We start from the raw sequence: 20884 nt of genomic DNA, 5'->3' as shown, positions 1-20884 counted from the left end.
ACACTCTGTTTTGCATGTCATCTTATCAGGATCCATCTTTACTTCATTGAATTAGAATTAAAACTTGTATCGTAGGAGCTGTCTTAATGACATTCATACCAATAATCATGTTAATCAATAATCATGTATAGTTTCAAATACACGACAGAACCGTGCGATGAAGGAGCAGGAGGAGCGCTAGTTAGCCGCTAGTCACTCGTTCCAGTGTGAGGCCAGACTGTCTCACTGTGTTCCTCCTGTCGGGAACCAGCGGCAGGATGAGATCAGAGGAGGTCGCAGTGGGCGTCGCCCCTCCCCAAAGTCCTCCAGCCAATCAAACGACCCGCCCCGCTGATGCTGAGTCACTGCAGACGCTCCCTCCCTGTGTACCTCTGTGTGTCACGGCTCCTCCCTTCATCCCTGCAGAGCAGATAGACGCTCTCCTCCTCTTCCTCCCCGTCTCTGCCTTCGTCGTTCATACTCCCCCTCCCCCCTCCTCTCCCTCTCATTTAGCTCGCACACCATGGGTGTGATCGGGACAAAAGGATGATGTCATTGGGGAAGACAGGAATTTGAATCCACCCAAAAACCAAATGCTTTAAAGTTGTTGACTCTCTCCACATAGAGAGTTTTCATCGTTCAGCGATCGCTCCTCAGCATCTTGCCGTATGAATTGGATGGTATGTCGTGTGCAGTGTGAGCGGCGTCCCTCACACTGAGTCCTGCAGCGGCAGCGTGAACAGTCTTAGTGTCGCCGCCTTCAAGTCTCTCAACACAAACGTGTCTGGAAACTACGACAACTCAGCAGATTTGACGCCGTCTTCGGGCTTCTTTACACTCGCTTGTGGCTGACTTCATAAATGATGCACGCACACGTCTGACCCTCACGGTGTGAACACACGCTAAGCCCAGAGTTAGAACCTGTGTGCACGTATAGAATTGGTGGTGGTCGTTTGTTTTTCCAGCTTATATTTGACAGCACTACATCTCAGTCACGCTCCTGGAGGTCCTGCAGGAATGCAGAGTATTTCCTCCTCGTGAACAGCTGGGTTTCATATTCGTTCATGAGCAGTAGTGACGTACAAACGTGTTCTCATGTATTTGAATCTCATGTGAACAAGAAATAAGAACAAGAAATGCCTGATTGAATAAAAACCTCCCTGTGTTTAGCTCTGTTAGCGCTGTTAGCTCTATTAGATCTGTTAGATCTGTTTGCTCTGTTAGCTCTGTTAAGTCTGTTGGATCTGATAGCTCTATTAGATCTGTTAGCGCTGATAGCTCTGTTAGCGCTGATAGTTCTGTTAGCTCTGTTAGATCTGCTAACTACGTTAGCTCTGTAGCGCTTTTAGTTCTGTTAGCTCTAGTAGCGCTGTTAGCTCTGTTAAATCTGTTAGTTCTGTTAGCTCTTTTAGTTTTGTTAACTCTGTTAGCAATGTTAGATCTGTTAGCTCTCTTAGCGCTGATAGTTCTGCTAGCTCTGTTAGTTCTGTTAGCGAACAAACATACACACATAAAATCATCTTACATACACATGCAAATTCATAAGACATAGTGGAAAAAAAAGAGTCTAAAAACAGTTGTTGATGACTTGTAACCGGCCGGTAACGAGGAGTGAGGAGTCGGCAGCTAGTGTCAGTGTAAAAAATACAATATGTTTAAAAAACATAAAATATAGTTCACAAAGTGTTAATCGCCTCAAACACAAGAGGTCTGTGAGCGTGCGGTCATAAATGAGTACAAAGTTAGCTATTCAGGTTCATAATGTACAATCACAGAGCGGGACACACACACACACACACACACACACACACACACACACAGACACACACACCACAGCTGTCCTGCCGCTGCTCGCCTCTTTCTTTACTGCAGACAGCCACACCCAGGTAGTCACACACTAGTGGTCTGAACACACACACACACACACACACACACACACACACACACACACACACACAGACACACACACGCCCTGCCTGTGAGGGTACATTAAACGATGGAGAAGCAGAAGCAAACCCCTTGTCGCTCCGTTTCCCAGCAGAGGGGATCCGCCAGTAATAATCCTGTGACCGCTCACACAGCATATCTGTTGCAGACTGGTCATTTGATATCTCCCTTTATGAGTTCATACAGCTCATTGATGACCTGAGACATTTGCTCCTGTCTAACCCTCTGCTGAAGATGGAGTGCCACAAGGTTCTGTCCTGGGCCCGGTCGTTATGAGTCATCATCCGTTAGCTTGGAGAGCGGTCTTTCTCTTTTTCTGAACCCAAGGAGCATAACTGAGAACAAAGTGAAGCTTCACCTTGTACGCGGCTTCCCTCATGAACTGCTTGGCCGGCATCTTCCAGATGGCAGGAACAGTGATCACCCATCTCACATCGTTGTTGTCAAACTCACTTCCTGTCTGATCGCTCAGCTCCTGCCGAGGGGAAAGTAAAAAAACAAACACAACATCTTGTGTTCCCTGAGCTATTCAATACGCCTCAAAGTACCAGCTGCACTTATAAAGTATGTTAGCTGTAATGATGTAGCTGTTCAGTGCTACAATAATGTAGCTGTTCAGTGCTACAATAATGTAGCTGTTCAGTGCTACAATAATGTAGCTGTTCACTGCTACAATAATGTAGCTGTTCATTGCTACAATAATGTAGCTGTTTACTGCTACAATAATGTAGCTGTTTACTGCTACAATAATGTAGCTGTTCACTGCTACAATAATGTAGCTGTTTACTGCTACAATAATGTAGCTGTTTACTGCTACAATAATGTAGCTGTTTACTGCTACAATAATGTAGCTGTTCACTGCTACAATAATGTAGCTGTTCATTGCTACAATAATGTAGCTGTTTACTGCTACAATAATGTAGCTGTTTACTGCTACAGTAATGTAGCTGTTCATTGCTACAATAATGTAGCTGTTTACTGCTACAATAATGTAGCTGTTTACTGCTACAATAATGTAGCTGTTTACTGCTACAATAATGTAGCTGTTTACTGCTACAATAATGTAGCTGTTCACTGCTACAATAATGTAGCTGTTCACTGCTACAATAATGTAGCTGTCCGCTGCTACAATAATGTAGCTGTTCACTGCTACAATAATGTAGCTGTTTACTGCTACAATAATGTAGCTGTTTACTGCTACAATAATGTAGCTGTTTACTGCTACAATAATGTAGCTGTTTACTGCTACAATAATGTAATAATGTAGCTGTTATGCTAGCATATTGAAAATAAGTAATTGGACCAAACTGAACATTGGCTTCAGGGTTCGTGTCGGGGTTGAGCCCAGCGTCTACAGAATGTAACACAAACAACACATTGTACATGTAACACAACAAAGAATACACAAGTGTTACCTTTAGCGCCTGCTCCTTGAAGAAGGCCAAGGCATATGCAAAAATGTCCAGCGCTTTGACTCGCCTCCCATTGGCTGCGTGGAGGTCTGTGTCGATGGACAGATTCTGAGGGACGGGAGCAGAACACAGAGAGGACAGAGGATCATCCGATGGAGAGGAGAGGTCTTTCAGCCACATGTGCTCATCAAACACAACATATTTAATGACACAGTATATCTTTTCGGTCCTGCCCCGAGCAGCCAGACGGCCATCAAATATTCATGGTCAGCAGAGGATGATTCCTAATGGTTGTGGTGACCCAGTGAGCGAGTTATGTTCTATTTATGTCTTATCATGAATATGAAACATCATTAAGAGTCAAAGCTCGAGGTCGTAATGAACACGGCAGCATGGCGGCGCTCCAGAGTGTATATCTATTAAAACCCCACTAGACATAGATGCTCACTACTGATGGCAACATGATTACTGCAGCATCATCTCAGGCTGAGTCACTGTGTGTGTGTGTGTGTGTGTGTGTTTCCTCACTGCAGTAGTGTGGAGCTTCATTTTGAATTTCTCCAGATAGAGCCACTGTTTGGACTCGCTGGGGTCCAGGTCGTGGTAGAAGTCGCGCGCCGCGTAGCCAAAGCTGTGGAACTTCCTGTCTGGCGTCAGCAGGATCGTGGTCGGGGTCTTCTGATTGGACACCCCGGGGTCCCCGCCCTCCCAGCGCCTGGAAGGAAGTCAGCTATCAATACATGCATCTGTATTCCTGCGTGCAGAGTGAAACGTCAGCGCCTCTCAGTTGAGTTCAAGCTTCATGGAACATTTGCAATTACCCGCTCGCTCTCCTGTGGGCTAATTGAGCTAGCGCAGTGTTTCTGGACCAATTGGGTTCAGCTATTTTTAGTGTTCTCTCCGTTCCCGTGTGATGGGATCGTGGAGGCCGTCTCACTCAGAGCACATGTTGGGAACAGGAAGGCGTTTGGGGGATCTTTCAGCAGTGTGCGTGTTCTGCATGCCCCGTTGTTGTTTTGTCTTTTACATTATTTATTCATGGTAATAAAGGCACGACGCTCCAAATCCAGAGCACATCTATGATTGAGGGATTGCCTCCACACAGCTCTCAACATGGATGCAGCTGAAGGTGCTAACGGTGCTAACAGTGTTTATTTATTAGGTAGTGTGGACGTAATGTGTGTGTAGTGTGTGTGTGAGCGACAGAGAGAAGGTGGCGAAGGAGACAGAGACAGTTATAGTCTCCAGTTTCTAAAGAAGTCTGTAAAATTCACTGAGCTGTGTGTGCCGACAGGTGATATTATGAACCCAGACAAGGGCGTTATTTTTTTATGGTGGATGGCGGGAATGATAACTGCGCAACTCTCATATCAAATTGCCCCTTGGGTATTAATAAAGTATCTATCTATCTATCTATCTATCTATCTATCTATCTATCTATCTATCTATCTATAAGCCCCGCCCCCTTTCCGGCGCGTCCAGCTGAATGACGCGACTATGTTACTGTAATAATGAAGTGACTGTGCAGACTGTAATGCAAACAGTTCAGTTAGTCAGGAGCAACATTTATGACAGTGTTGGTCACTTTGTCTGCTTGACAATCAATTTGCAGTTAAAAAAAGGGAATAAATCGCAATATATTGCAGTATCGTGATAATATTCTACCCGGACTTAAGTATTGTGATATCTATCAGGACTTAAATACTGTAATAATATCGCATTGGGACCCAAGTATCGCGATAATATCGCACCGGGACTGCAATAATATCGCATCACTCTGCTGTGAGAGGGCCGAACATGTTATAGATCTATTCCTTCCGGATAATATTTGGCAGCTGCATCTTTGTGGGGAACATTTAAAGTGGTAGATGGGGATCTAGCTTCCTTCTCTAAAAAGCTGCATCCCCATGGACCAATCAGCTCCCTGCTCACAACAATGGAGGGCAGCTGGTGAATGCTATGCTATGCATGTGATGTTCAGTCTGTAGGGCAGAAGGGCTCCTCCCGCCCCTCTGATACGGCTTTTCAAGAATGCTTTGCTCAACTAAAACCCTGCTGGCCGCCCCCCCGCAGGCCGCCTCTGTCCAGGCTTTGTTTGGGGAAGGATCCAGCAGAGCAGGGACTCGCCCAAACCAAACAACCAGAGGGATCTGGAGCGTCTTTCACTGCTAACCTAGTAGCACCGAGTCCAAGAATCTGAGTCATCGCATCTGCTGACTTGAGTGTGAGGGGGAGGTTTGGATCTGTGTCTCCTCAAAGCTTTTCCAGACAATATAATACAATTGTTTTTATAATATGGCAACAAGATTAGATTAGAGACGCTAGTGGTTTTAGGGGTGTGAGATCCTGCATGTTGACTTTCACCGTGTGTGAAGTTCACAAATAGTCAACCGGTCAGCTGTTTGTTTTTTTTACAGCGTTCAAAGAAGATCGACCACTATCAGCATTCATGTCGCCCCACCCACCCATCTTTCAGCTGAGTGTCTGCATTGCAGTGCCGGCCTACCTCATGGTGTGAATGCACTCGGGCTCCTTCGTGAAGGCGTAAGCATAACCGCTGGACGTGGTGCCAAAATCAATGGCGACCACCACCACGAAGGACGGGCCCGACGGCACCTGGTCTGAGTCGTTCTGCTGTCCGGAGAGCAGAGACAGAGGGACGGGGTGAGCACATGTGTACTCACGGGAGGAGACCCACAAGCACTCTGTAATACACACATTCACAGCAACACTTTGGATCCAGATCAATAGCTTTGTTTCAAACAGGCAGCACTACTGAATATATGTGAACACATAGCAGAGTACGCATGTACTTATACACGTACTGGAGGCTGTACTGTGCTGTGCATGCTCTCCCAATCGTCACGGTATGGGTGTCAAAGTACGGGGGTCACGGTATGAGGATCAAAGTACGGGGGTTACAGTATGGGGATCAAAGTACGGGGGTCACAGTATGAGGATCAAAGTACGGGGGTCACAGTATGAGGATCAAAGTACGGGGGTCACAGTATGAGGATCAAAGTACGGGGGTCACGGTATGAGAATCAAAGTACGGGGGTCACGGTATGAGAATCAAAGTTTAGGGGGTCACGGTATGAGGATCAAAGTTTAGGGGGTCACGGTATGAGGATCAAAGTTTAGGGGTCAGTGTATGAGGATCAAAGTTTGGGGGTCACGGTATGAGGATCAAAGTTTGGGGGTCACGGTATGAGGATTAAAGTTTGGGGGTCACGGTATGAGGATTAAAGTTTGGGGGTCACGGTATGAGGATTAAAGTTTAGGGGGTCACGGTATGAGAATCAAAGTTTAGGGGGTCACGGTATGAGGATTAAAGTACGGGGGTCACGGTATGAGGATCAAAGTTTGGGGGTCACGGTATGAGGATTAAAGTTTGGGGGTCACGGTATGAGAATCAAAGTTTAGGGGGTCACGGTATGAGGATCAAAGTTTAGGGGTCAGTGTATGAGGATCAAAGTTTGGGGGTCACGGTATGAGGATCAAAGTTTAGGGGTCACGGTATGAGGATCAAAGTTTGGGGGTCACGGTATGAGGATTAAAGTTTGGGGGTCACGGTATGAGGCTTAAAGTTTAGGGGGTCACGGTATGAGAATCAAAGTTTAGGGGGTCACGGTATGAGGATCAAAGTTTAGGGGTCAGTGTATGAGGATCAAAGTTTGGGGGTCACGGTATGAGGATCAAAGTTTAGGGGTCACGGTATGAGGATCAAAGTTTGGGGGTCACGGTATGAGGATCAAAGTTTGGGGGTCACGGTATGAGGATTAAAGTTTGGGGGTCACGGTATGAGAATCAAAGTTTAGGGGGTCACGGTATGAGGATCAAAGTTTAGGGGTCAGTGTATGAGGATCAAAGTTTGGGGGTCACGGTATGAGGATTAAAGTACGGGGGTCACGGTATGAGGATCAAAGTTTGGGGGTTACGGTATGAGGATTAAAGTTTGGGGGTCACGGTATGAGGATCAAAGTTTAGGGGGTCACGGTATGAGGATCAAAGTTTAGGGGTCAGTGTATGAGGATCAAAGTTTGGGGGTCAGTGTATGAGGATCAAAGTACGGGGGTCACAGTATGAGGATCAAAGTACGGGGGTCACGGTATGAGGATCAAAGTACGGGGGTCACGGTATGAGGATCAAAGTTTGGGGGTCACGGTATGAGGATTAAAGTTTGGGGGTCACGGTATGAGGATTAAAGTTTGGGGGTCACGGTATGAGGATTAAAGTTTAGGGGGTCACGGTATGAGAATCAAAGTTTAGGGGGTCACGGTATGAGGATTAAAGTACGGGGGTCACGGTATGAGGATCAAAGTTTGGGGGTCACGGTATGAGGATTAAAGTTTGGGGGTCACGGTATGAGGATCAAAGTTTAGGGGTCACGGTATGAGGATCAAAGTTTGGGGGTCACGGTATGAGAATCAAAGTTTAGGGGGTCACGGTATGAGGATCAAAGTTTAGGGGTCAGTGTATGAGGATCAAAGTTTGGGGGTCACGGTATGAGGATCAAAGTTTAGGGGTCACGGTATGAGGATCAAAGTTTGGGGGTCACGGTATGAGGATTAAAGTTTGGGGGTCACGGTATGAGGCTTAAAGTTTAGGGGGTCACGGTATGAGAATCAAAGTTTAGGGGGTCACGGTATGAGGATCAAAGTTTAGGGGTCAGTGTATAAGGATCAAAGTTTGGGGGTCACGGTATGAGGATCAAAGTTTAGGGGTCACGGTATGAGGATCAAAGTTTGGGGGTCACGGTATGAGGATCAAAGTTTGGGGGTCACGGTATGAGGATCAAAGTTTGGGGGTCACGGTATGAGAATCAAAGTACGGGGGTCACGGTATGAGGATCAAAGTTTGGGGGTTACGGTATGAGGATTAAAGTTTGGGGGTCACGGTATGAGGATCAAAGTTTAGGGGGTCACGGTATGAGGATCAAAGTTTAGGGGTCAGTGTATGAGGATCAAAGTTTGGGGGTCAGTGTATGAGGATCAAAGTACGGGGGTCACAGTATGAGGATCAAAGTACGGGGGTCACGGTATGAGGATCAAAGTACGGGGGTCACGGTATGAGGATCAAAGTTTGGGGGTCACGGTATGAGGATTAAAGTTTGGGGGTCACAGTATGAGGATCAAAGTTTGGGGGTCACGGTATGAGGATCAAAGTTTGGGGGTCACAGTATGAGGATCAAAGTACGGGGGTCACGGTATGAGGATCAAAGTTTGGGGGTCACGGTATGAGGATCAAAGTTTGGGGGTCACGGTATGAGGATCAAAGTACGTTCATGAAATACTAAGACAGCTTCACAGGTGCACAGTGTCCATCGTGAGAACCTGAGTGTGTGAGGGCGACAGTGGGGTGATTCCAGGGTCCCCCATGCTCTTGGCTGGAGACGGGTTCGCCATGGCGTCTGTGAGGGGACAGAGATTCATGTACGAGCTCAGTACTTACAGACACACACAGTATAACACACAGTACAACATGCATACAGTATAACACACACACAGTACAACACACATACAGTACAACACACAGTATAACACACACACAGTATAACACACACACACAGTATAACACACACATACAGTACAACACACACACAGTATAACACACACACACACACACACACACAGTATAACACATACAGTATAACACACACATACAGTATAACACACACACAGTATAACAGTGTATTTTATGTAAATGAGGGTCATGTCATATTGATGACTCGTTGTGTATTTGCTCCCAAACGCAAACACAAAAGTACTTTTTAGACAGAGAGAGTACCAGCAGCTGTAACCATGGTTACTGACTTTACCTTGTTCCTCTCAGGTGCGTTGTGTAAAAAAAAAGCTTGTGCAGAGTTCAGTGTGTGTGTGTGTGCGTGTGTGTGTATGCGCATGTATGTACATGCCTGTATATGTGTGTGTATGTGTGTATGGGTGTGTGTGTGTGTTTGTGCATGTATGTGTATGTGCATGTACATGTGTGTGTGTATGTGCATGTATGTGTGTTTGTGCACGTTTGTGTGAGTGTGTGTGTGTGTGTATGTGCATGTGTGTATAAGTGTGCGAGCGTGCGTGCGCACGCGTGTGTGTATGTGTATGTGTATGTGTATGTGTGTGTGTGTGTGTGTGTGTGTGTGTGTGTGTGTGTGTGTGTGTGTGTGTGTGTGTGTGTGTGTGTGGTCCACTTTGAGCTGACAGTGAAACTCCTGCAGTGGAGACGCTGCGAGCTGATTGGTGCGTTGCTGATGTCCTGACGGCCTTCACCCTCCAGCGGTCCTGTGACCTGAGGAGGCCGAGCAGCCAGAGGAAAGATGGCCGCCGCAGACTCACAACAGCAACCCCACTCACAGCGCACAACACGTCTGTTGCACCTGTCTTTAAAACACAATGACATTTCCATTGAATTGGAGATGTCTCCCCATTTGCTCCCATCATTTTCATTAGTCTGGCTTAATAGCCGTCACAGAAAGTGTTCTTTGAACGCAATAATAATAATAATAATAATAACACTCCCTCGGCGCGTCGTAAGTGTCTGGCGGAGTTGTCTCGCGGCGGGACGCCGTGTCATCCGTCCTTTTCTCCTCCGCCTCGCTCACCCTTTTCTCTCGCCCTCCCCTACGGAGTGGATGAGTGGTCTGAAGACCCACAATACACTTTGCCAGGCAATTACGGTGCAGAATTACAGACCACCTGTGGCTCGCCTCCATCTCGCCCCCCGTGCCGCCCCACTCTCGCTGCCACCTCCACAACCTTGAGTTTTTATTCCCAACAATTGCCATAAAAATCCAATCATGATTAGAGAAGTAAAGCGAGCGCTCGTGTAGTAATTCATATCTCGAGTGCTCTTCTTCGTCTTCTTCTCCTTTTTATTGTGCGACCTCAGTTTGTTTACCTCCCCGCAGTAAGGAATTTCATGACTGAGGTTCTAAACAGGCGGCTTTGTGTTGTGAAAGGCAACTGTATTTACAATCATGGCTCCTTCGATTCTACGTTTAATGCAATCAAAAAGTGGAAAACTAGCGATGAAGAAGACACACCGATCGATAGTGTAGCCGCTCGTTCAAAGCAAAGCACAAGTGTAAACACCCGCTGGTTTGCAGACTTAGCCGTCGAAGCCTTGAGCAGACCAGAGGGTCTCAAACTGTGGGGCGCGGCCCTCTAGCGGGGCGCGGAGGTATTACAGGTGGGGCGCGGGGGGAGGTGCAGATTCTTTAAAATATATATATATTTTAACCGAATATTTAACGCCATGACGGATTTGATGGACAACTCTAAAAGCCATCCGCCATTTTGACAGACAGGAGGAGGCGGAGCCTCTGAGAGCGCTGCGGGTCAGACAGCAGTGACAGATGCAATCATTTCCAAGATTCAAAACTGCTTCAATCCATATTTCCTGGCGTTGAGTCTCTCAAAAACACTTCCACTGCAGCCACAACTTCCTGTATGAGCAGAGACTCTGAACTTCATAACTCTGTTCGTTTCCCATCTAGCAGAGTAGATCATTTATCAGCGCAGACTCCGCCTTTAAATGACTTATTAGCATTTGAACAATTAAAATGATCGTGTAATTAATAATACACTACGACCGACAGCGCCTCCAGTTTGACATTTTGGATCATTGTCATTTAGTTTTTTGTTCCTGGCCATCTTGCTCTAACCCCTCTAGACCCTCTCCCGGGTCTTTCTGGCCCCCTGCTGGTCAAAGTGAAGGAGGTTAGCAACAACATGGGCTCAGGCTCACTTAAGGCGGACTGCTCTTTAAGGCGGACCAGCCAGTCTCATTTCAGTGGCAACCAGAAACTGGAACCGAGATCTCTGGGGGATGAAGATAAGAAGCGTCCGCGAAGCCGAGCTAAATGCTAACGTGACCGCGGCAACATGCTAACAATGAAGGAAGGCAAACAGAGACGCGCTGCGGATACTAAATTAAATGCTCACGTGAACGGCGCTCACGCAATATCAGCGCCTGCGTGTTCCTGAACCTCACAGGCGCTGCCTCTGGAAAAGATTTTGCGATGTTTCCTGACGGCAGTAAACACAGCAGCAGTGTTTGATGCAGGTCACACACCCTGACGGGCTGAAGAACACCCACGATCCACACAGTTCCCCCCGCAGCCGGATACTTTGCGTTCCCTTTGAACGCCCGCTGACCTCGCGCTGACATCGCGGCGCCGACCGCGCGGCTGATAAAGGATGCGAAGGCTCTCATTCCTCTCGTCTCGGGAGGAGCGGTGACTTCCTGTTTGGCCTCGCATTCCATCTATTCCCCAAACGGCTGCCGCTCGGAGGCCCGAGCCGCTCGGAGAATGTCAGGAAAAAACGATCAGGCACTCCAACTCAAAGAATCAATTAGCCTAAGTAGGGCTGAAAACGGGTTCCCAGAGGCTCCACATCAATACAGAAGGACCCGCCTCCAATGTTCTGATGACATTGTGGTGGCCTGAGGTCACCTTCAGCGAGGGTCTCTGGTGAAAAGAGCAGCTAATCCAATACATGCTTTTAGCTCGCACTCGAGGGAGCCGGGACGCCACCAGCAGCCATTTAGCGGCCGCGACCCCCAGACAGCCGTCTGCTGCCCAGCACGCTGCACGTTACCACCGATGAGAGGAAATACACCCACGTCTATCCGACTCCAGGTTTTAAGATCTACAACATTGCAGCAACAGGTGGGGTGCAGAATATGTCCACATCCTGTTGTGTAGCGCATCACAGTGGAGGTTCATCACTTGGAGACAACAGACACCGCCCTGCTGTTGTGGTGTCATTGTGTGAGCACAATTATGCTAAAAGTACACACTGCAGTCTCTCCAAAGACAGAAGTGCTGCGCTTATGCTGTCAATCCAATAATCAGCGATATTTGTGATCATCATTTTATAATTAAAGATTTGATTTTGTTGCACTTTCATATATAAATTAACACAACTTTTCTCTAAAGATCTCTTTAGTCACGGTGCCTAAATTGTGCCAAAACTTTTTACCCGGAATTAAATCAACTGCTTCCACTTTGTGTTACATTCCTGCTCGGCCTTAACGTGACACTTCAGGTTCTTCTTGCCTGAATGTGCAACTCATTTTTGAGTTGTCAAGCTGTTGTACAAACAGCTAACACATGCAAATATTATAAAATACAATCATCAGCAAGCTGAATTAGTTTACATATCTAAAATGTTCATGAACCTTTACAGAGGGTCTCGTGAGACAATGGAGGCTTTAGAAACACAGCGCATTGTAACCCGCATTAACGAAGAGCCGCCTCATTAAATTCACTGACGGGCACCAACACAACCAAACACAATATCAAAGACACGCATTCATACGGGCCGACGACGGCAAAATGAGTTCGGGGACGGAGAGAATGTGGCGTTTCTTCTTCCCGATGTGAGGTCCCATTCATTCAGGCCCTGCTCCCTCGGCCTGGCTGCATCCACTTGGCCATCGGCCCAGACACACACAGCAGAGAAACAGCCTGACAACAGCTGCAGACCCTACACACACACACACAACATATTTTTAGAATGGAGCTGCTAATAGCTTATGGCTAATCGTTTTTACACAAAACATTCTATATTGTTGTGGCGCTGGATTCAGCCTTTGACATCCTCGTGGACGCTCATCGTACTAATGACGGGTGTTTAGATTCAGAGGCAGGTGTAATCATTTGGCTTTCTCTGGCTGGACACCTGTTACGAGACACTCAACAACAACATAAGGAGTTTTTAGACATAGGTATTGTAACGTAAACATTTCACCCTCCTTTTACCTCTTTGTGTTTAATTGTATCGTAGCTTTCAGATGACTTTGTTTAAACCTCCGGGGCCGATGTTGATGCTTATTCATGGTTACATTGAACATTTACTCTTAGTTCTCGACCACACACACACACACTGAGCTTTTCCCTTTCCTGCTTTTGTCAGCGACGTGGCCCAGAAACAGAAACACTACTAAGAGTGACAAATGACATCCTCATAATGGCCGACAATAGCGAAACCTCCTATCCATTGGGGCGGCTGTCGCTCAGGAGTTGGAGCGGACCGTCCACTAATTGGAAGATTCCCGGCTCCTCCGGTCTGCAAGAGTCCTTGTCCTTGTCATCAGTGTGTGAGTGTGTGAGTGGACCGTGGCACACCACTGTGTGGATGAGTGAATGCTGGCTGGTGTTGTAAAGCGCTTAGGGGGTCACTAAGACTGACAAAGGCATGATACGAATGCAGTCCATTGATCCTTTGTGGCCCTTTAGTCTGAGGAGTTCCACAGGGTTCAATCCTGGGTCCCATCTTGTTCTCTCTGGTACCTCCGGGCGAGTTAGTCAGTTCGACTGCATTACTTATCATTGCCATGCGAACAACACACTGTTGTATACTGTACTGCTGTATTTAAGCCAAACAAGATGGCTAACAATGACATCATGGCTCCCCCTTATCAAGGAATGGGTGTCACTGGATTGGATCGAGGTTCTTCCTCTTGGTCCTGATACATTTGTCTCTAATGTTAAACCCTGCATCGCCCCTCTGGCCAAACCTGGGTGTAACCAGACCAAAAGATGACCTTTGACCCGCAGATAAGCCATCTTGTGCCAACCTGCCCAATACAACTCTCAAACAGCACAAAAATAAAATCAATGCTAACAACGAGAAATCTAAAAAGACTAATCCATTACCAATTCTTAAAAAAAAAGGTACTATACAAATATAATCTTACGCATTTACTAATCCTAAGAGACCTACATCAACTAGAAGAGTCATCAAGGGTCAGATATCCACACAACAGGTCCTGTCACTGCTGACTATATAACTGATGGTGTCGCCTCTCAAAGTTCAGGAAATATCTTGAAGCCAAACTAGGACTTGAGCGTATTCTCGAAGTGATTTATTTATTATCAAATTGGACAATTAGCTGTTGAGTGACAGAAATATTTCATTGCATCTTGGGACACGATGACCGTCAAAGTGTTTAATTCTATATTCTCAGACTTGCATTCTGTATTTTATCACTTACTTTCCATATTTTGTTCCATATTCTCAGACTTTCAATCCATTTTCTAAATTGTTAGTTCTATATTGTGACATTCGTTCAAATTTTCTGACTTCCACATTGGACTCAGACTTTCATTCTTGTATCTTTTCTCTTCATTCAATCATTCCTTTTGTTAATAGAAGAGGACGGCCATGTTAAATAAGGGCACTTTATTGATCTGCTACGTCCATAACGTTACTGCTAACATCATACTCACACACTCACCCACTGAAAAGAGTTTGCTGCTGGAGTAACACATTTTAGTTGTGTGGGTTTGCAATACGCTGGAGGAAACTGTGCAGTGGCTACGAGTCTGAAAACTCTCACTACGCAACCTGAAATCAGCCTGAACCCCAAACACGAGGTCATGAACTTTAGTCCATGAGAGGATAAATAATTCCCTTGCATCTGATTTTCTTCCTTCATCTTCTTTGCCGGCCAACTTGGCTCACACTCCAAAGCGCCACCTGTTAAGACAGCCGGGCGTTTGATTCCCGACCGCCAACCAACAGTCTCAAACCATTGGTTTCCTCGTAGCGACGACCTCCACGTCTCCGCTCTCTAAGTAGCCAGACAGAGTTACTTTTAGAGACCCAGATGGCGTGGAGCTTTGTTAATTACAACAAAGACCTTCATGTGAAACAATGAGCCGAGTCGTCCGACAGAGAGACAGAGCGGGTTCCTGGAGAGGCCACGGCGAGTCGGTCACTCTCGAAGGAAACGCTTTCAAACCCTCTGCTGCACAATGGCTTTCCTTCCTGCCTGTCTGCCATGGAAAACCGTGATAATAGCTCACACGGCCCCTGATTACTGAAGACCATCACACACACACACACACACACACACACACACACACACACACACAGATGACCACGGTGCTGACGTGCACATCCTTGGACAACAACACAAGTGAATGGACGGCTCTGTGGTGTTTCACGTTCTCACATACCTACGTGCTTCAGCTCTGATTCTGCAGCCATGTTTTTCTCGGGGGTGTGTGCATATTTAAACAGCCTCTGAATGATTCAGCAGTGAGGACGAGGTCCCGGCTCAGCTTCACGTTTTAACAGGACTTATCTGACGAGCTGAAGCACAAGCATTTCACTCTGCTTCATAGTGACAGGATGAGACGTTCCTTTATTTGTCCCCACCAGTTCGTGGCCAGGTTGTGAGACCACCCAACCCCCTCAACGCCCACCACCACCCAACCCGCCTCACCCCCCCACACAGTTCACAGGGAGATGTCAACAACATGCAGAAGCCACTTCATTCACTGAACAGTTGTGTAAATGAACCTCTTGCTTTGCAACCCGACGCACTCAGACCCAGCTGCAACTCTTTCAGCTGCAGCCGGACTGATAGTTCTAGATATGTGACGCTCATAAAGTAATAGTACAGCTGATGCCTGGAAGCCATGCAACATATTGTGCAGTTAGAGGAACATATCGTTGCAATTGGGAGCATTAAAACCCAATGCCTCGCCGTTATTCCACTCATAAAACCCAGAGCTCTCACTCCAGACCGGCCTTTCTTCATCTGCATTCCTGTCTGGACTTGTGACCTCGTGGACTTGTTCAGTACTGGTCCAACTCAAAAACCTAAATCTAGCCACCGGGGATGCATCAGAGGTCTGTACTTGGGACAGCCAAAATATGCAGACGATTGCTCATGGGATCCCCGATGCTGATGAGGCTCACCAGCACCGAGACCAGCCTGGTACTTACGCAATAAGGAACGAGAGGCAGTACTGTATCCTCAATAATGTACTGCTCAAGAATGTTGTTCGCCATTTTTACTCTCCATGATGTTTAGAGAACTTGCCTCACGTCAGAGAAAATATTATATTGTGTACGCAAACAGCTCTAAAGAAAGCAATGTTCCTGGGGCTTTTATTGTGGAGGGGAAACCGGAAAGAGAGGAGGATTTGTTCGAGTGAAAAGGGAGACAGAGTGGTTCCCGTCTTGTCTAACCTAACAGAGCAGTGTGTTGTTATTTCATCATTATTATCATTATCATCATCATCATTATTATAGTATAGGTGCAAGAGAAACACTCGGATACACACGTTTGGTAACTGTCAAGATTAAAATAACGGTCGCACAATTTAACTCTACCTGTTACTTTGAGTGCGCACTGTTCAGAGAGGATCTGTCCACCTTGACCTCTCCCATAACCTGCTTCACTTCCTGCTCTTCACTTCCTGCTCTTCACTTCCTGCTCTTCACTTCCTGCTCTTCACTTCCTGCTCTTCACTTCCTGCTCTTCACTTCCTGCTCTTCACTTCCTGCTCCTCACTTCCTGCTCCTCACTTCCTGCTCCTCACTTCCTGACATCTCGATTTATTGTGTTTCAATAAAAGTGCATTGTGGTGGAAGCAAATATCTGGAGACATCAAATATGTCACCTTAATAAATAATTCTAATATTGTAAGGAAATCTGATAAATTGGCACGAGAGTTCTTCAATAACAATATATATATTTGTCGGGTATTCACTTCACACCAGAGTATACAAAGTGGTTATTATTGCTACACAGGAACACGTGCTAGTTAGCGAGCTACAGATTATCATGGAGATGAGCCTGAAACCTCATGTGAGGACTTGTGGACAGAGACGAGTACTGCAGGAGCAAAACACACAGACGTGATTCAGTCACGTCGTGTTCTGGCCTCCGACTCACAGGTGATCGTAAAAAACCATCATTCATGGTCGTATCAGTGATGACGTCGCCTCTCGTGTCTGACGGCTGCATTTAGGGATCATGAAAGGTTGTATTGCCATGGCAACAAGCTACGAGCAGCAAAACATTTGAATTCTGCGTGACACCGAGCCGCCGTCAGGAGCAAAACGTCTGCCAATACCTGTCCTCTTGAGCTGCACTCAAAACGTCTCCACCTCCATCACTCTGTGTCTTCATGCATCATTCAAAACAGTCAGAAAACTATCGAGTGAAACAGGAGCGATGCGTTTCTCTGCTCCAACAGGAAGTCGGCCTGGTGCCCTCCACAAAGAGCCAATGGGGTTCCTCCATGAGCTGGTGGCTGAATGCTGACTCATTTCCTGGCGTTGGGACTCGTTCCTGCAGGTTCTCTGTGAATGTGCCGTTTGGGGGGCCGTTGACATCAGAGGTGGAGGGGCAGAAAGCAGACTCTGGATCCGGGGTACTGGTGGGGCAGGCAGAGGGCCGGTTGGTGGCCCCACCAGTGCAGAACGGGCCCCACCAGTACAGAACGGGGTCCACCAGTACAGAACAGCAAAGAGAAAAGACCCTTCCAGTACAGAACGGGCCCCTCCAGTACAGAACAGCATAGAGAAGTCACGCTACCAGTACAGAACAGGCCCCTCCAGTACAGAACGGGCCCCTCTAGTACAGAACGGGTCCCTCTAGTACAGAACGGGTCCCTCTAGTACAGAACAGGCCCCTCTAGTACAGAACGGGCCCCTCTAGTACAGAACGGGTCCCTCTAGTACAGAACAGGCCCCTCCAGTACAGAACGGGCCCCACCAGTACAGAACGGGCCCCTCCAGTACAGAACAGCGTACAGAAGACATGCTACCAGTACAGAACGGGCCCCACCAGTACAGAACGGGCCCCACCAGTACAGAACGAGCCCACCAGTACAGAACGGGCCCCACCAGTACAGAACGAGCCCACCAGTACAGAACGGGCCCCACCAGTACAGAACAGGCCCCACCAGTACAGAACAGACCCCACCAGTACAGAACGGGCCCCACCAGTACAGAACAGCGTCCAGAGCTTTGAACGTCACCGTGGCAAGAAGCACATTGACATACGTCCCAAAATGTCCAACCAGTCCTTTAAAGTGTGTCGCTCTGCTCTGCACTGGGTGAACTGGTGGTTACTGGTGGTTACTGGGTGTTGGCTGAAGGCCGGCCTGGTCTCCGACGTGGTGACACATCTTGACCAACACCTGAAAGTACCTGAAACTCTGAGTCTCGCGTTCACGCCACAGCTTGAGTTAAGTGAAAAAGTGGACCAAAAGCACTCAGTTGTGTTTCACTTCTTCAGGTTTGGCCTCTAAACGCACACGAGCCACATCTGAAACCTGACGCGCAGAAGCTCGGCTCCGCATGTCAATATGAAGGAAGCGTGAGCACACACGGGGCGACTCTGATCCTGGCGGCGCCGCTGTGAAGACACGAGACACACACGAGTGATGCTGCTGACCTCGCCGGCAAATAAACTGAGACACGCCAACGCTGCCACGTTGGCTCTGGAGGTGCTGAGTCCACAGCGACCAGCCGGGCTCAGCGTCACACCGCCGTGGCGTGTGACACGTGTCATGTATCAGGATCCTGCAACACGCTGCTGCAGGCGGAGGCCGGGTGGCTTCACTGCTCCAGTCAGAGGTCAGCTGAGGAGGGATGCTGCATTCATGCCGCATGGGAATAATCCCAGTCGCCCAGAGGAACTGCATCATGGGTGTGAACTCTTAAGAACACCTTCCACATGTTGTGTATCACACACACACACGGGCCTGTGCAGGGAGCTGGACTTGTAGATGTTATGTATGCAGTCTGCCTGCACAACCAGGTGACGTTAGCATCCAGGTAGCGTCCTTGATGATGTCACCAGAACACAGGGCAGGTGTTCACGTCGTTCACCCACAAGACCAACAACACCGGCGGCTTTTTGTGCTTTACTTTTCCGAGGAGTTGAAGTTGCAGAAGCTCTGGTGTGGAGCCGAGCTCCCTGCAGGACGGCATCGGGGTGCAGCCGCTGTGTCATTACATAACACTGGAGCGCTGCCAGGAGCCTGGATGGCTCTTCAGAGGATAGAACTTCCACCCAGACCAGGCTCCACTCATCTGTTGCCTGATTTAAAGCCGGTTCTCTGGAGTAGGAGCACAGACATGGAGCCACACACCACTACAGAGCTGAAGTGACCCGGGATGAGGGACACACACTGCTGCAGTGGATGAGGGTGTGGAGGGTGAAACAGTGACACACACACGCTGCTTTGGGGGCCGCAATGGCCGCCGAACTGTCCGGTATGGGTGCCATTACATAATGCCCAGGAATAGTACACGTGAGTGCTTTCTGACGAGAGGGACACACAAAAACAGAGATATCGCAGTGCAGTCTGGCCGCACCATCGCCAGCACCGAGCACAGCGCGCTGCTCAGCCGGCCCTCGGGGCGCTGCGGCGGGCAGCGGCGGCGCCGCCTGGGCGGGTGATGATGGACGCTGCGCTACCTGAGGACATGCCGCAGACCTTTTCTTTTTGCTGCATTGAGTCACACAACTCCGGTGGGACGGGTCACGTGACCAAACTCCTGCGTCGTTACCGAGAGGTGGAAAAAAAAACAACAACCTCAGCCCTGCAGTAAACACACGGCAGAGTCATAAAGTTGTGATATCGCCATGTTTTTTTGTGTGGAGGTGGAGGAGGTGGAGGTGGAGGGGGTCTTTCCTCCTGGAGCGGGCCTGGGAGGCGAGGCCCAGCCCGCTGCGGCGGCCCCCGGAGCCCCGGAGCCTCTGCAGCCGCAGCGGGCGATGGGGGAGGGGGAAGAGGAGACGCGTTCACGGACACAACCGTGACACCCGCCAGCCTCCACGAGCACCAGAGACCGTGCACGCGAGCGCCGCCGAATCGCAAACTGCATACGTGCACGCGCAGCGATCGCTGTGGGAGAGATGACCGCTGCAGCAGCAGCAACACAAAACACACACACACACACAAATAAAAGTCCAGAAGGATCTCCCGGTTCGCGCGCGCCGCTGTACCTGCTAGTATCTTCTCCGCGGCCGCGTCCTTCTCGCTCATCCCGTCCCGCAGCGTCGCCTCCTCCCGAGCCTTCTCCCCGGTACAGCTGCACCAGGCAATGGTCCCGCTTCTCTGGGACTGCGGGGCCGGATGAGGAGGAACTTCTCACGAGCAGCCCTGCGCGTGAAGGAGAGGGGGGGGGGGGGGGGGGCGTTCACGTTGCTCTTTGATTCCACTGCGCCGCGCCGCTTCCTGTGCTGCGGACAGGGCGTGAAGGAGCACATGGAGGATTTGGGGGTCTGGATGGGGGGGGGGGGGGGGGGTGCTCCGTCCCGCCCCTCCCACCACGTGCACGCCCGTCCTGGCCAGGAAGCAGCAGCCCGCTGCAGCTCCTCACACGGATGCTGAGGTTTCATCTGGGAACTTTGTGAATAAAAAAGATAAAAGAGCAGATGAGGAGTGGACGTGGATGAAGGGATGAAAGCACATGGCATGTGCATGCCCTCTGTGTGTCTCTGATATCACTAAATATACATATATATATTGAACTGAGCCGTGTGCATGCCCTCTGTGTGTCTCTGATATCACTAAATATATATATATATATATATATATATATATATATATATATATATATATATATATATATATATATATATTGAACTGAGCCATGTGCATGACAACATGTGCAGGGCAGGATGCTGGAACACTCACCAGAAGTAAAACTAAAGAAAAGTTACAGTTACAGTTTTTGTAAAGAGTAATATGGATTCAGCAGGAAGTGTCTAGATCTTCT

General features: G+C 48.3%; 1 protein-coding gene across 3 annotated transcripts in view; it reads right to left on the bottom strand.

The window, feature by feature from the left end:
- The window catches only part of hspa12a (heat shock protein 12A), a 31230-nt gene extending 10979 nt beyond the window's left edge, over positions 1–20251 (bottom strand). Inside the window, exons 1-6 of one of the 3 annotated variants that reach the window (XM_068567530.1) lie at positions 20109–20251; positions 8672–8748; positions 5845–5972; positions 3867–4053; positions 3342–3446; positions 2285–2401 (exon numbers count right to left, since the gene is read on the bottom strand). In XM_068567530.1, coding sequence (XP_068423631.1) covers positions 2285–2401; positions 3342–3446; positions 3867–4053; positions 5845–5972; positions 8672–8748; positions 20109–20148 — 654 coding nt within the window. In that variant the 5' untranslated portion in view covers positions 20149–20251. The remainder of the gene's footprint in view (positions 1–2284; positions 2402–3341; positions 3447–3866; positions 4054–5844; positions 5973–8671; positions 8749–20108) is intronic. The other 2 variants (XM_068567529.1, XM_068567528.1) reach the window with 2 other exon arrangements.
- Positions 20252–20884: the final 633 nt, after the last annotated feature.

This window comes from Clinocottus analis, unplaced genomic scaffold (genome assembly GCF_023055335.1).
Source record: "Clinocottus analis isolate CAN_PGR_092001 unplaced genomic scaffold, fCliAna1.0.p SCAF_8, whole genome shotgun sequence".
Lineage (NCBI taxonomy): Eukaryota > Metazoa > Chordata > Actinopteri > Perciformes > Cottidae > Clinocottus > Clinocottus analis.
The sequence above is the reverse complement of the archived record's forward strand: the minus strand, read 5'-3'. Positions and strand labels throughout refer to the sequence as shown.